The following is a 14,098-nucleotide window of genomic DNA, read 5'->3' as shown; positions in this document are numbered from 1 at the left end:
TCAGGTCAGGTGGGTGGGGGGTCGGAGGTGACAGACCCTGACTCTGATTCGTGCACAAGGACAGGGCCCAACTTCCCTCAAGGTCGCTGGGCCTCCCCCTCTGGGGTGTCTGTCTCCCTACCCCATCTCGGAGCGGGCACCATGCCTGCCCACTCGCCTGGGACCTGCCAGATCACGTTGAGCAACCAGTTCCTGAGAAGCGTCGAAGGCTGTTTGGTTTAAAATTAACTCCCCCGCTTCCCCCGCCCCTGCCTCCTCAGAGTTCTTGGAAGAGGCGCTCTGCTCTTTCTTCCTGGGAAGAGGCCTCCAGCCACAGCTGCTGCGATTCTAGTGAAAACACCTCACCCTGGGTGGGGGTGGGGGTGTCCACACCCCGCCTCTTCTGCCCTGTGCTGGGGCCCAGGGCTCTGCCCCAGCTCACCCACTGAGACCCAGAGGAGGCAGGGGGTGATTGTCACTGTGCTGAAAGGGGGTGTGGCTGCCTTCAAAGCCCAAGCTCCTCATTCGGGCACCCGTTGGCTCTGAGTAAAGAGGTCAAGGGCAACAGAGAGCAGCCTGGGCATCTCAGAGGCAGGGAGAAAGGGAGCTGACGACAGTGACAGCCAAGCCAGGCCTCGGGTCTCCTTTGAGACATACATGGCTCAGGGAGACACAGCCACCTGCCCAGGTCACCCACCTTTGCCTGCCTAAGCTCAGCCTGTCTACCTGAGGCTTGGCTGACAGCGCTGAGCAGGCGAGGGTCCCAGAGCCAGGCCCACCACGGCCATCAGGGTGGGAGAAGCCATCTCTCCGCCAGGAGGCCTCCCCGCTTGTCTCCCACCCACACTTTTTAACCCGTCTCCCTGGTAAGCCTGCCTCCTTTGGGCCTCACCATTCTCAGGCTTTGGAGGAAAGCTTTCCTGAGAACCTGCTCTCCTAACAGCTGGTTCTACCACGGTCATCCACCCGAAGGAGCTGAGAAAAACAAAGGAGTGTTTGCCAAGTGCAAAGGTCACCACACACGCACATACACAAACATCCACACGCACAGAAGTGGGGCCGGTGGGGGTGGGCAGCCATGAAGTGCTGCTTCGTAGGACGCTGAGGTCCCAGAGGCACTTTTTAAGAACGAAGCTTTGGCCCAATCCAGACTTGGAATGAAATCCTTACCTTTGGTGGAGGAAGAGCCCAGCTCTGGTGACAGGGAAGGCCCAGCGTGGCGCGCCGGTGCTGGGTCTGAGGAGAGTCCCTGGAACAGGACTCTGCCTGGAGAGCGCTGGCTGGGAATCACTCTCCCTCCAGCCACGCGGGGACCGGGTAGTGGAGCAGTTGTTCTAGAGGACTGCCTGGAGGAGTCGTGGCAGTTCCAACGTCCCTCAGCCCTCAGAGGCTTCCTCTTGTGCTCCGGGCACTGCCTGCTTCAACTAGACCCGGTCCACGGAAGCAAATGTCTTCCCATTGAGCATCAAGTTTTGGCCACAGCAAGAAGGCTCCTCTGGCTGTGGGCCTGCTGAGTCTCCTGTGTCCCCCAAAGCCAGGCTCACGCCCTGCCATGATACGGGCTCCACCACTGTCTCTGTTAGACAAATGGGAAAACTGAGGCTCCCAGAGGTTAAACTGTTTGCCTGAGGTCCTAGAGCAATTTTGGAGGGACTGAGCTTTGAACCCTGCCTATGTTCTTTCTTCCCACTTGGCTGATTTGCCTCTTCAAAGACACCCCCAGGGGACTTTCATGGGAAGCATGGTGTGTGTGCAGGTGTGTGTGTGTGTGTGTGTGTGTGTGTGTGTGACAGAGAGAAAGGGAAAGACATTGAGACATTTCACAAGAAGCCAAAGAATAGCCATTCTTTTTTCAGTCTGCTATGGAAAGAATGTTTTCTCCTCCCTACGCTGGAGAGACCTGAGAAACTCAAGCTCCAAGGAGATTCCCCAGGATGCAGTGGGGTACCTAAAGCAGGCGTGAATAAAGGCTAGGGAATTTAGGGAAGGCTTCTTAAGAAAGGAGCATTTGAGTTGGGCTTTGAAGGGTGAGTAAGAGTTTGCCCTGGCAGAACTGAGGAAGAAGGACATTTCAGAACACATGACACAGCATGGTGGAAACTTTGGAGGGAAACAGAATGGACTGGCTCGGCAGTTTGGAGATCCATGTATCCTGGACCCTGGCCTAAGGCCCAGGCAAGATATGGGAGAAGCCTGTGAAGGTCGCTAAGCGGGGAAGGCAGGGAAAGATGTGTCTGTAAGCACCTCACTCCGGAGTTGGTGGTAGGGCTGATGAGGCGGTCAACAGGATGGTCCAACCAGGTAAGTGAGAGATCATAAGGCCGGGTCTGGTCAAGAGAGCCGTGGGAGCAGCAGGAGGACAGCTCGGGAGGGACCAGGGCCCAGGTGAACGGACTCGGAGATCAACCAGCCCAGAGTGAATATGGAGGTTGTCTCCAAGATGGGAGTAGGGTGCAGGTGTGTCTAGGGGCAGCCAAGAGTCCAGGTTGGGCCACTAGGCGGGTGACTAGGTAGCGTGGCCTGAACCAGGCTGCTCACGCTGCCAGCCAGCAGGCAGTAGACTCCAATTCAAAGAGTTCTAGGGTGAGGGGGGACAAGCTCTCTGGCTTGGAATTTAAACCCCCTATGCCCGTTTCCTCCCTGTTTGACTCTGGACAAGCTGCTTCTCCTCTCTGGGCCTCAGGCTTGCATCTTTGAAATGCAACAGACCTACAGGCACCTGCCCAGCTCGCCTCCCTAACCTGTACCTCAACTCTGAAGGCATGGACCACTGAGTGATAGGCAAGTAACAGGCCTGAGGGAGACCGAGCCCTGGGTCTGGGGCAAGGGCAGCAGATGGTCTAGTCCAGGGGTCCCCAAACTTTTTACACAGGGGGCCAGTTCACTGTCCCTCAGACTGTTGGAGGGCTGTACCATAAAAAAAACTATGAACAAATCCCTATGCACACTGCACATATCTTATTTTAAAGTAAAAAAACAAAACGGGAACAAATATAATATTTAAAATAAAGAACAAGTAAATTTAAACCAACAAACTGACCAGTATTTCAATGAGAACTATGCTCCTCTCACTGACCACCAATGAAAGAGGTGCCCCTTCCAGAAGTGCGGCAGGGGCCGGATAAATGGCCTCAGGGGGCCGCATGCGGCCTGCGGGCCGTAGTTTGGGGACCCCTGGTCTAGTCTGTGCTGGAGCAGGAAAAGAAGTTGCTAGAAGGTTGGGTTGGACTCACCTCCATCTCAGTCCACACAGAGACCAAAGCAAAGGGTCTATTATTCACCAGGATGAGAGCCCAAGGCCGTGGATGGCAAAGGACGCCCAAGGGAGAAGGCTGGGCTTGGAGGACAGGAGCAGACCGGTGACACTGGACTGCTCAGAGGCCCAGGGAGTCCAGCCCAGCTCCTCTGCAGCCCCCGTGGGGAACTCAGGGGACATCAACACCTTCCCAGTCCACCTCTCAAATGGGACAGAAACAAATGGACAAGGAAGGGTGACAATGACAGCTTTAGTAGCTGTCAGATTGAACCTTATCAGACTTTTTTGAGCATAACCTCAACCCCCCCCCCATGTCCCCTCTGAGAGAAGTGCTGTCACGCTCCCCATTTCACAGCTGAGGAGTCGTCTGAGTTCAGGGAGATTGAGGGAAACTTCCCCAAACTAAGTGCATAGCACTCAGTCTAGACTCGAGTGGAGGCTGGGGCAAAACCGGGGTGTGGGGATATGTTAGGAGGACAGAATCTCTGGGGGCTCCTCTGTCTCCAGCCTTGGACACAGGAGTCACAGCCTGCAGCCCCAGAGTGACTGTTGGAGTGATCCAGCGGGTGGCCAGCTATGTGGCCAGCGCAGCTGGGGACAAGGCCCCACATCCGGCAGTCAGGGGCGGGAGGACACATTCACCATGAGAGGTGATTGAATTTCTGGCAAAGCCCGAACCTGCTTTCTATTGAAACTGGCTCAACAGGTTGGTGTGAAAAGGCTGCCTGGGCCTGCCCAGGCTGCACTTCTCCTGGGAGGAGGGCCTCTGTGAGGTCCCCAGGACCCTTCTGCCTCCTTTTAGACTCATTCAAGTCCTCGCCCCTCCACTTCTCTGTGGGTGGCTGTGCAGGATGGGAGGGTTCCCCTGACAGTGCAGGCAGCCCAGCCACGACCCCAGCCCCCTTAGGACCTGTGTTCAGCCCCGGCCCAGCAAGATTTGCTCAGTTGGCAGATGAAAATCCAGGCCTAGGTACAGGGGCCTGATGATCCAGGGGGTGTCAGAGCACTTGGTCATTATGGGTGAAACGTCACTGACAAGAGAAACCTGTATGACTCAGTGTTATCTCTGTCCCCAAAGTCATTCCAGAGGAGTGTTGTGAGTGCAGGGAGGCACACCACACAGGACCAATCCCCCCCACCTCCCCATGTCCTGGCACAATCCTCCAGGGCCCAACCTCCAGCCCTGGCCCCTGGCCCCTGCTCCCTCCTCCAGAAAGCTCTCCTGAATTCTCCCACCCCTGCTGCTTGCCCTCAGCACCATGTGGGTGCCAAGGCTTTGGCTTGCTAGACCCTGAGAGTAGAGAAGAGCTCTCAAGTCAGAGTTTAATCCTGGCTCTGCCCCTCACAAGCTGTGCGACCCTAAAAGAGCCAACACCTCTCTCTGAGTCTTACCTCCTCTGCTGTAAATGGGGACAACCTCTGATGGTGCGCAAGGCTGCGGTGAGAACTCAATGGAGCGCCAGCCCGGCCCAGGATCACCAGGTTGCAGCCCTCGCCTCCTCCCACTCCCAGCACCATCCCATCCACCCTGCCGTATCCCATATTTCTCAGCCTCCTTTGGCCCCCTGTCCCCAGGCCCTCTCTGCACCCCCCCCCCCCAGTATCAGGTCCACCCTAGAAACGAGCATCGGATCAGAGCATTTGCCCCATAAACTCTGAAGGGGCGTGCTGCCACGCCATGTGCCCCTCTGCCCTGGGCAGCTAGTCCAGACTCATTGCTCCTATCATGCCAGATTTGTATCTGCTCAGAGACATTGCACTGTCAGCTCCTGCCCTCTGGGATGTCCTTGCCGTAAGTTGTCAGCATAGCCAGCCCCTGCTCTTTGCTCAGGTGTCCAGGCTCAGTGTGACCCTTCTCCGGAGCTTTCCTGAGCCTTTATTGACTCTCAGAACTTGTCCTGAGTACCCATGTGTTTACTTGTTTGTGGTCTCTTGCCCACTAGCCCGTGAGCCCCCAAGGATGGACACCACGTCTCTCTTGTTCTCTGCTGTATCCCCAGGGCCTAGGAGGAATCTGGCCCAGTTGGTACCCAAGGAGCCTGTGAGCTGGTAGAGAATCTAATTGGTAAACAGTTGCCATAAGTTATTGTTCGTATGTTGTGTCAGGTCTAGTGAACCCACCGGATAGCTCCCCTCTCTCTTTCTCCCTGGTCCGTGTTGGTAGCGTGTCCCCTCTGACTAGTCCAGGACCAGGGGGTTTTCAGCATCTATTAGGCGGGGTCTCTGCCTTGGGCTTGGAACCCTACCCTTCACTGTCTCTGTTCTAGGCATCACTCACTTTCCCAATAAGAAACATGAAAATAAGATCAAAGCAGAAAAATACTGGGGGTCAAAAGTAGCTGGCAGCCCCTCCCCAGGCAAGAGCTGGACCCAGGCTTGAGCTGAGGCAAGAGTCAAGGGGATAGGACCCTGCTGGACAGGCCAGTGGCTCCAGAGACTTCAGCAAGGAGGGACTCAGCACGAAAAACCAGCATCCAAGCACAGCTTGCCGGAAAGCTGCCAGTCCGGGCCAGCTCGTGTCGCAGTCCAGGGGCAGACAGCACTTGTGACCCCCCTCCCCCAGGGCTCGCTCCACTCTGTACTTCACTTCCTCAGCCAGTCCCTTGCCCCTCTGGGCCTCAGTTTCCTTCTTGGTAGAGTACGGGTAATAAATACTTAGACCCACTCCCGGGGCTGTAGTAAGCACTGCACGAGGTGCAAACCCCTCGTCCGTTGCCAGCGCCGAGCGCGCACCCTGAGACATCTCCCCTCTGCTGGCAGTGAAGAGGCTGTGCTTCCTCTGGCCACAGCAGCTTTCTGTCCAGGCCACCCACCGGGTGGGGAACAGCCTGCCTGTGGCCGCTCTGTGTCTGCGACCCACCCACTGGGTGACTCAGATCTGGTGGTGGGGTAGATCGAGGGGTCACCGCAGGCATTTTGAGAGTCACAAAGACACTAATATCCAGGCTGAAGCAATGAGGAACTTCATACATTCCTGGCAGGGCCATGGTGACCTGGAGGAGGTGTGTTGTCAGGCCTGGTAGCCAGCAACAGAGAAGGCACCAGGCTGGATGCCTGGGCACCACTCCCAGGAAAGACAGCCCGCACCCACCTCCGGCTCACTCTTGCCCAATAACAGCGCCACCCTTTGGCCCTCAAGGTCCTCCGTGGCTCTTGCTTTTTACCCTTTCCTGCCTCCCCTCACTCCTCACCCCTTCCTGTTCTCGCTCTGCCAACACTGTCCTCTTCTGATCTGCAACTTCTACGTGTCTAGAGGCGAAGGGAAAGGAAGGTGAGCACCGTTTTTAAAGAAGGGTTAGAAGGCTGGGAATAAGGTTCAGGGTTTCTGTTGAGGTGTTCAAGTAAAGGTGCAGACAACTTCAGGACCCACCCGGGGGACTGCAGGTGCGGAAGCGTCCCCAAGTCAGACCGTGAGACAAGGGCGGGTTTTCATTTCATGGCCCTCACCCAAGGCCAGACCCTGCCTGCCAGCTTTCTGGCCACTATCCCCAACTCAGCTGTCTGCCCCACTGCACAGACCGCCCCCTCCCTCGGTCTCCTGGTGGTCAGGAACACGCACTTCCCAGTCACGCCCTGGTGCCTCAGCACTCCCCGTGCCTTCTCCCCAGGATGACTGACCTCCTCATCTCAAAAGACGCTGTCCCCAGGAGTGGTCCACAGCACCCATCCCCCTAGAATTTTCCACTTTTAATCTTTAATTGGCATCTCCTGTTTACACCTCTCAGGTTTGGTGCCCTCTGCTACCCCCCCACCCCACCTGGCAGTGGCCTGGGCAGTGACCCTGCTGGCGGAGCAAGTCCTCATCCCTTGCCTCTGGTCTTCCAAGGGGAACCAGGAGGAAAGAGAGGAAGAAGGCTGCGCCCTGACCCCTCCACTCTGCGATGGGTCCCCTGGCAGGGCCAGCTCAGCCACGTCAGGTCCCCGGGCCTCTGCTGACCCAGACACAGAATGGGATAATGACAATAAGATCAAAGGGGACAAACTACAGGAACTCAAAAGAGGTCCCACTCAGGACTCCACAAAAGAAAGGTACAGTTTTATTGTCATTACAGAAAAATCAGTGGAAGAAAAAAGACTTGCCAAACTGGGTTATTTTTGGTTCTAGTAATTATTTTATAAAGTCTTATCAGATATGTATCTCTTTCCCTCTCTCAGGGGACAGGCAGGCACCTTCCTGGGCAGGAAGCGAGCCCAGCAGAGCGGAGCGGCAGCCAGTGAGACCAGCTCCGTGCGGACGGCTCTGCCCTGCGGGGTGAGTGCGGGCTCCTCCGCATGCTGAAGCTTTGGCTCCATTTTCTTGTCCACGCGCCCACCCTCCCAAACAAGGCTGGTACAGAAGAGGGCAGACACATTCATGGGTGGCGAGTCGGCGCCAGGACAGCCAGGACTGCCTTGGGTCCAGCGACCCGTCTCAGGACCGGGCTCTCCCCGGGGAGGAACCAGAGAGGCTGGGGCAGAGTGGGGGGTCTCCGGAGCACTCAGGGCTCAGGGCAGAGAGGTGGGGTTGGCTCACCCTGAGATCAACCAAGGAGAATAAATAAATAAATACTGTATAATGTGCAGTCCCCAGCCTGGCCTGCTCCCCCGCCAGGGGTCCCTCCCTGTCAACCTCAGTTCCTCTGGCCGCCATCATCCCCGAGAAAGGCGAGTTGGAGGGAGGGGTCCTGCCCCGCCCTTTGAACCGAGAAGCCGGCGCCGGCAAAGTCTACACAGTTCAGGTGGCCACAGCAGGTGAACGAGGGCCTGGGCCCAGCCCACAGGGTGAGACAAGGTCCCGCCTGTCTCCCTCTCTTCTGACACATGGCTCACCACTAAGGAGCCACATGGGAGCAGGGGGCACAATCTCCAAATCGGGTGACACTTCCCTCTACTCCTTGCCCCCAGCCTTGTTCCTGTTCACTCTTCCCGGTCCAGCCGCCACAAACACGTGGACACCAGGATGACTGGAGGAGGGACAGTGAGAGCCCAAGTCCAGCTGGGGCCAGTGTCCCCTCCAGAGGACGGCTGGGTGAGGTCAGGAGGCTACTCCGCCGGTCAGAGCTGGAAGGGGTACTGTCGGAGGTAGTCGGCCATGCGCCGGGGCAGTGGCAGGGAGTCCACGTCGGCCACCAGGCGGTTGATGACCAGGCGGCACAGGTGCTGCAGGCTGCGGGCACTGCTCCGGCGCACAAAGGGCTGCACCAGTTTCAGGTGCACGGCAGTGGCCACGGGGGCAGGCAGCGCGGGGTCGCCGGGCGCATCTTCCTTAGGGGCAGGCGGGGCCGGAGTGGGTGCGGGGTCGGGGTGGTCGCTTCGGGTGTCCGCAGCGCAGGAGGCCACGTAGTGCTGCACGAGGCTGACCACATCTGGGAAGGCCAGGATGCGCGGCCTGGACAGGCAGTTGGAGTCCAGGCGGAAGCTGGAGTCGGCGTACTCGATGCGCACGTTGGTGGGGCCACGGGTGGTTTTGACGGACAGCGTGAACAGGTAGCTGGGATGGGTGCTGTCACGTACTAGGAACGTGCCCTCTGGCATCTTCTGCAGGTGTTGCCGGGCCTCGCTGGCCGTAATAGAACCCCAGTACCAACCTAGGGGGACCAAGAGACTGGTCACAGTGGAAATTATGTGGGGGCACCAAAACAGGGCAGGGCTCTGTCTCCCCCTCCATGGTTCCCTGGGAAGGGCCGCACCGCCCCCATCAGACTCTCCTATGCAGGGCTCAAATCAGACTTAACAGTCAGAACTAAGCTTCCTCCTGCAGACTTCCCAGGTCAAAGTCTGCCCGCTCCTCAGACTTACCAGATTCCCGAAGGTAGGAGAAGGTCTTGGCTATGCACAGCAGGTCCTCCTCTGGGTCTAGAACCTTGGGCTCGCTCTCTGGCTGTGCTGGGATCTCCTCTGCCACATCCTCTAGGAAGGCCCCGGCAGGCAAAGGCTGCATCGCTGGCTCAGGCTGGGCCCACAGCGGCCGCTGCCCGATCCGCTCCACAGCCAGCAAAGGACAAGGTCTAGATTAGAAGAAAGTGGGTGGGCCGTGAGTGGAAGATTCTCTGGCCAGTCCATCTCGTTACAGACATTAGTCTCCCCTCTCCCCACCCATGGGCTCAATGAGTGCAGTACCCTACCTCCCACTTGTCATCACAGAATTCCCCTTGATTGCTTTCCCCATGTGGGGGTTCTCTTTTGAAAGAGACTTCACCCTCCTGAGTTTGTTGAATAGAAAGTAATCTACCTCTCTATTTTGTAACAATCAAAACCACAGATCATTTCCTATAGGCATTTCTAGCTCTGGTATCTCTACCACACTGACAGGGTTCGCTGCAAAGACACCTCACATGGGTGCCCTCCTGGCTGAGGTGAGCTGATGAAATGGCACTGGTCCTAGTTGAGCAGTGGGAGGGACCTAGGTCCACACTGGTCAGGGCTTAAACAGGTCAGCGTCCCATCCTGCTCTCTGCTGCTCCCAGGTGAGTGTCTGGCATGGTCAGCGGCCTCTAAAGGCACTGGCAAGTCCCCCCTCCCCATAAACATGAGCTCCTGTCAAAGGGCAGGGAACTCATCCCACATTCCAGGGCCCACCCTGGCAAGCCAGTCCGTCCTACTGGCTCTATGATCTTAGGCAAACCTTGCTCTCCACTGGAACTGTGTCCCCACCCACAATGAGGGTCCTACCAACCCAGACACCGGGCGCTCCCGCGACACCATATCCTCAACTAGCTGCAGCTGGGTTGCTGAGCCGGTCCCAGTCTGAGCAGTAGCTTCCCTCTAGGGCAGGGGTCCCCAAACTTTTTACACAGGGGGCCAGTTCACTGTCCCTCAGACCGTTGGAGGGCCGCCACATACAGTGCTCCTCTCACTGACCACCAGTAAAAGAGGTGCCCCTTCCGGAAGTGCGGCAGGGGCCGGATAAATGGCCTCAGGGGGCCACATGTGGCCCACGGGCCGTAGTTTGGGGACGCCTGCTCTAGGGGAAGCCTACCCAGCATGGTAATCCTGGGCTGCCTGGGCGTGAAGGGCGCAGCCCTGGTTCCCCCCAAAAAAGGATAGTTGGTCCTCCATCCCTGCTCACAAAATGCATCTTTAGGCCTCAGCTCTTGGGCAGGTCCCTTGCTGGTCCAAGATAATGAAACCAGGTGCCCAATCCTCAAGGAGCATCTACAACCCAGTCATAAAAGCGAGGGTGTCACAGGGGAGTCAGGGTCTCCCTGCTCCTGAGCCAAGCCTGCCAGGGCAAAGAAAGGAGTAGGGGGAAGGCTCTCCAGGTGGAGAACAGCATGGGCAAATGGTGCCAGACGCTGCTCAGGAGGCAGGCAGAGGCGGGCAGCAGCCAGCAGCAAAAGCCGGCGGGAAAGCCATCTCCAACAGTGAAGGCTGGAGGCGACCCTGAGATCTGCTGCCATCAGATATGTGTCTCTTAACATATAAGGGCCCAGAAGAATAAATGGGCAGAAGGGGCCACGAGACCCCGGCACACCACAGCCTGCCTAATCCTTTCCCACACCCACTCTGGCTGCAATATGGGGGCTCTGGAATCCCATGCAGGAGGAAGCCAGTGCCGAGTTCCAAGGAACTGGCTGGTGACCAGCCTGTTGGGCCTCAAAGCTCAGCTCAAGCCCAGGAATCTCCCAGCATGGTGGGCAGATAGCTAGTCAGGCCGGAGCCTCTGGGGGTGGCCACATCCAGACAACTTAGCAGGGCACATGTGGGTGTGGACAACTCTAGGGCCCACACGGTGTCTGGGCGTGTGAAGGGCTGTGTTGGGTCCACAAGCTTCTGGTGAACAACTGTACATCTGGGGAGGGGTGTGTCCATGACTGTGCCATTGTCACAGCGGGGGCGGCAACAGGTGTGGGTGGCCTGTACGTGTGTGTGCCTGCTGTGGAGCCCAGCCTGTGAGTCTGTCTGGGGACACATGCCAATGGGGCAAACTCACCCCTGAGAGGGGAACATTCCACAAAGCTGGCAGCCCACATCTACACTTGGGAGTCCCTTCCCCCACCCCAGGAGGGCCCAGCTGGCCTGTGGCCTGCGGAGGAATTAAAATCTTGCTCCCTGACACACGACACTGGCCCTGAGTCTCAGCTGAGGCACAGCAAAAGACAGCCTGGGGCCTGACCAGGTGGTGGCGCAGTGGATAGAGCGTTGGACTGGGATGCGGAAGGACCCAGGTTCGAGACCCCGAGGTCGCCAGCTTGAGCGCGGGTTCATCTGGCTTGAGCAAAGAGCTCACCAGCTTAGACCCAAGGTCGCTGGCTCCAGCAAGGGGTTACTCAGTCTGCTGAAGGCCCGCAGTCAAGGCACATGTGAGAAAGCAATCAATGAACAACTAAGAAGTCGCAACGCGCAACGAGAAACTGATGATTGATGCTTCTCATCTCTCTCCGTTCCTGTCTGTCTGTCCCTGTCTATCTCTGCCTCTGTAAAAAAAAAAAAAAAAAAAAAGACAGCCTGGGGACCCTAGAACTGGGAGTGTGTGAGGAAGGCAGTGGTGGGGGGTGAGGTGTTCAGGAGTCCCAGCAGTCAGAGAACAGGAAGGGAGGTGTCAGAGACAATCAGGGAGATGTATAGAAGTACATTCTTCCTGATGCCTCCAGGCCACCTCCCTGGAAACAGGGCCGCTCAAATGAGGGCATGGGGCGCTTCAGCCTCTCCCCCACCTTCCAACCTTCCTCTCTTGGTACCACCCAGTTCTGCTAACAGGTGGGCCACCCAGCTCTCCCTGGCGCTATCTGAGCTGTCAGCTCAGTCTGGAGAGTGTCATACCCCTTGATTGAAAGTGACGCTGAGGCTCTGGGCGGAAAGAATGTGCCAAAAATGTTCAGCTGAAGCCAAGACTGTCTTATCAGTCCTCGTCCCACCCCCGCAAGTCTTTGGGAAACTTGGAGAAGGGAGGCAGGATCCTAGACTGGGCTGAGAGGAGGGATGAGGTCATTGTGGGGGTGCCCCAGACAGGACCAGCCAAACCCAGGCTCTCCCAAGAACTGCCGGTCGGCAGATGGCAGCCTGAGGAGTGGCAAGGATCTCAGGCTGGTTCTCAAGAAGAGCCTGATTGCTGGCTGGCGGCAGGAGAGATGACCGGACAGAAAGGGGTAGGGGCTGGCTCAAGGTCACCAGTCGGCCCGGTGCCAGCAGGCTAGGGTAGAGTGCCCTGGGCCCAGAAGGGGGTCCGGGCAGGTGAGCCACGTCCTGGAGGACGCGCTTTTATTGGCGTCCTACTCCAGCCAGAACCCAGGCTTAGCCTACCCTCTGTTCCTCCCGTCGCCAGCCGACCCCAAGTTTCCCTGCCCACAGTAGTGACGATGTTGTCACCATTCCCTGTTGTCACTCCCGAGGTCCCTTCCGCGCTCGGTAATCTCCAACCCGTCAAGCCCTCAGACCCGGCAGCCAGCACGAGGCGGGTACTCTCCCGTGTTCCGGGCGTAGAGGCTGGGCGGGGGCGGAGAGCCGCGCCTACTTACCCCTGAACGCAGAGGACCATGTCCTGGCAGCAGGAGCGGCAGCTCGGGAGCTGGGGCTCGGCGGGACGGCGGCGGCTGGAGGGAGCCGAGTGAGTGTGGATCGCGCTCTGAGCGCAGGCAACCTGTGCGCACCGGCGGCGGGCAGGGACTGAGAGGCAGACGCGCGGGCAGGCTGGGAGGGCGCGGGGGGCAGGCCAGGAGGGCGAGGCGGGGCGAGCCGCCTAATCTTTTGTCCTCTGTGTCCCAGCCCTTCCCGGAAGCGACGCCTTCCTAGAACCGCCGGCTGTGCCGCGGAGGGGCGCGGGCGGGGGCGCGGGCGCGGGCTCGCGCGTCTGGGAGCGTGGGGCCTCGAAAGGAAACACCTTTGATAGATTTCCAAGAACTTTCCAGGAAAATGAGGCGGGGTCCCAACCGCCGGCCAATCGCAGCGCAGGAGGCGGAGTCGAGTGACCGGAGGCTGACGTGACGGAGCGGACTTGAGCGTGACCTAGAAAAGAAGAAGGGAAGATCCGATTTGGAGTAAGCCAGGGAGGGGCGAGCGCTCTGCCGACCTCATGCAGACTTCCTTAGGGCACTTTACTTTGTCGGGGACAGGCGCCTTTATTTCTCTGTACAGGGCGGCGCGTGGGCGGGGTCACAGGCCGCCAAGGCGGTCGATCTGGTGTGCGAGCGCCTCTTGTGGGCCGCTCCTGGAACCCCGGACTCTGTGTGTTGTCCGGGGTTGGTGGGAAGGTGGGTGGCGTGCGGTGGGGTTTGGAGAGCGATGTGGGGGGAGAAGGGAGGTGCGGAGAGAGGTCCCAGATCCTACTAGGTCCACAGTCCTCTGGCCTGCCAGCCAATCAGGGAAGAAAGTGACAACGGACTTGGAGAGACAGAGAGGGACAGCCAGCCTCCAGACGACCCCTCAGGACAGTCTACTCAGGTTTCTGGGTTGGAGGACCTCCAAAAAAATATGGAAGCGAGACCTGGAGCTGCAAACATCTGGAGTTAAACTGAGGCAGAATGATAAACGGAGACGGATGGAGCAGTGACACCTGATTCCATCTACATAGAGCACTTGCTATGTTTGATCCTCAACAGCTGATATTGTCCCCATTTCACAGACCAGAAGACTAAGCCCGAGGAAACAAAATGCCTTGCTAGGAAATAGGGTCGGAGTTTGATCTAACTCTGAATCATGAATTCACACTCCTACCTGTGACCTTCATCTTTTCCCAGTTCACTGGACTCACCAAGAAGCATTCTGTAGGATCGTGGGGACTGTGCACACCTCCTCTAAGCCCTTGGGCCAGAAGGAGGGTAAGAGAATTAGAGAAGTAGCAGGGTACATTCCCCGTAACCCCAACTGCCCAGTGTATACCGCAGTTTCCGTGGAAAGATGAACTCAGCTCACCCGTTTTGATGGCAGGGGCCCCTGGATAAGACA

The 14,098-nt window shown here is 57.9% G+C and overlaps 1 protein-coding gene across 1 annotated transcript; it reads right to left on the bottom strand.

The window, feature by feature from the left end:
• Positions 1-7,250: 7,250 nt before the first annotated feature.
• CISH (cytokine inducible SH2 containing protein) lies at positions 7,251-13,240 on the bottom strand. Its single transcript, XM_066351415.1, has 3 exons — positions 12,673-13,240; positions 9,014-9,222; positions 7,251-8,802 (listed from the first exon to the last, which is right to left on the bottom strand). Exons 1-3 carry the CDS (start codon positions 12,690-12,692, stop codon positions 8,270-8,272), a joined length of 762 nt encoding a protein of 253 aa, XP_066207512.1. The 5' UTR covers positions 12,693-13,240; the 3' UTR covers positions 7,251-8,269.
• Positions 13,241-14,098: the final 858 nt, after the last annotated feature.

Source organism: Saccopteryx leptura, chromosome 10, assembly GCF_036850995.1.
Source record: "Saccopteryx leptura isolate mSacLep1 chromosome 10, mSacLep1_pri_phased_curated, whole genome shotgun sequence".
Classification (NCBI taxonomy): domain Eukaryota; kingdom Metazoa; phylum Chordata; class Mammalia; order Chiroptera; family Emballonuridae; genus Saccopteryx; species Saccopteryx leptura.
The sequence above is the reverse complement of the archived record's forward strand: the minus strand, read 5'-3'. Positions and strand labels throughout refer to the sequence as shown.

Bases quoted from the DNA above. Each gene is read 5' to 3' on its own strand.
- CISH (XM_066351415.1), bottom strand. From the start codon at position 12,692: ATGGTCCTCTGCGTTCAGGG. The intron at 9,223-12,672 runs GTAAGTAGGCGC...CTTCTAATCTAG, and splicing joins ATGGTCCTCTGCGTTCAGGG to ACCTTGTCCTTTGCTGGCTG. The intron at 8,803-9,013 runs GTAAGTCTGAGG...TGGTCCCCCTAG, and splicing joins CTCCTACCTTCGGGAATCTG to GTTGGTACTGGGGTTCTATT.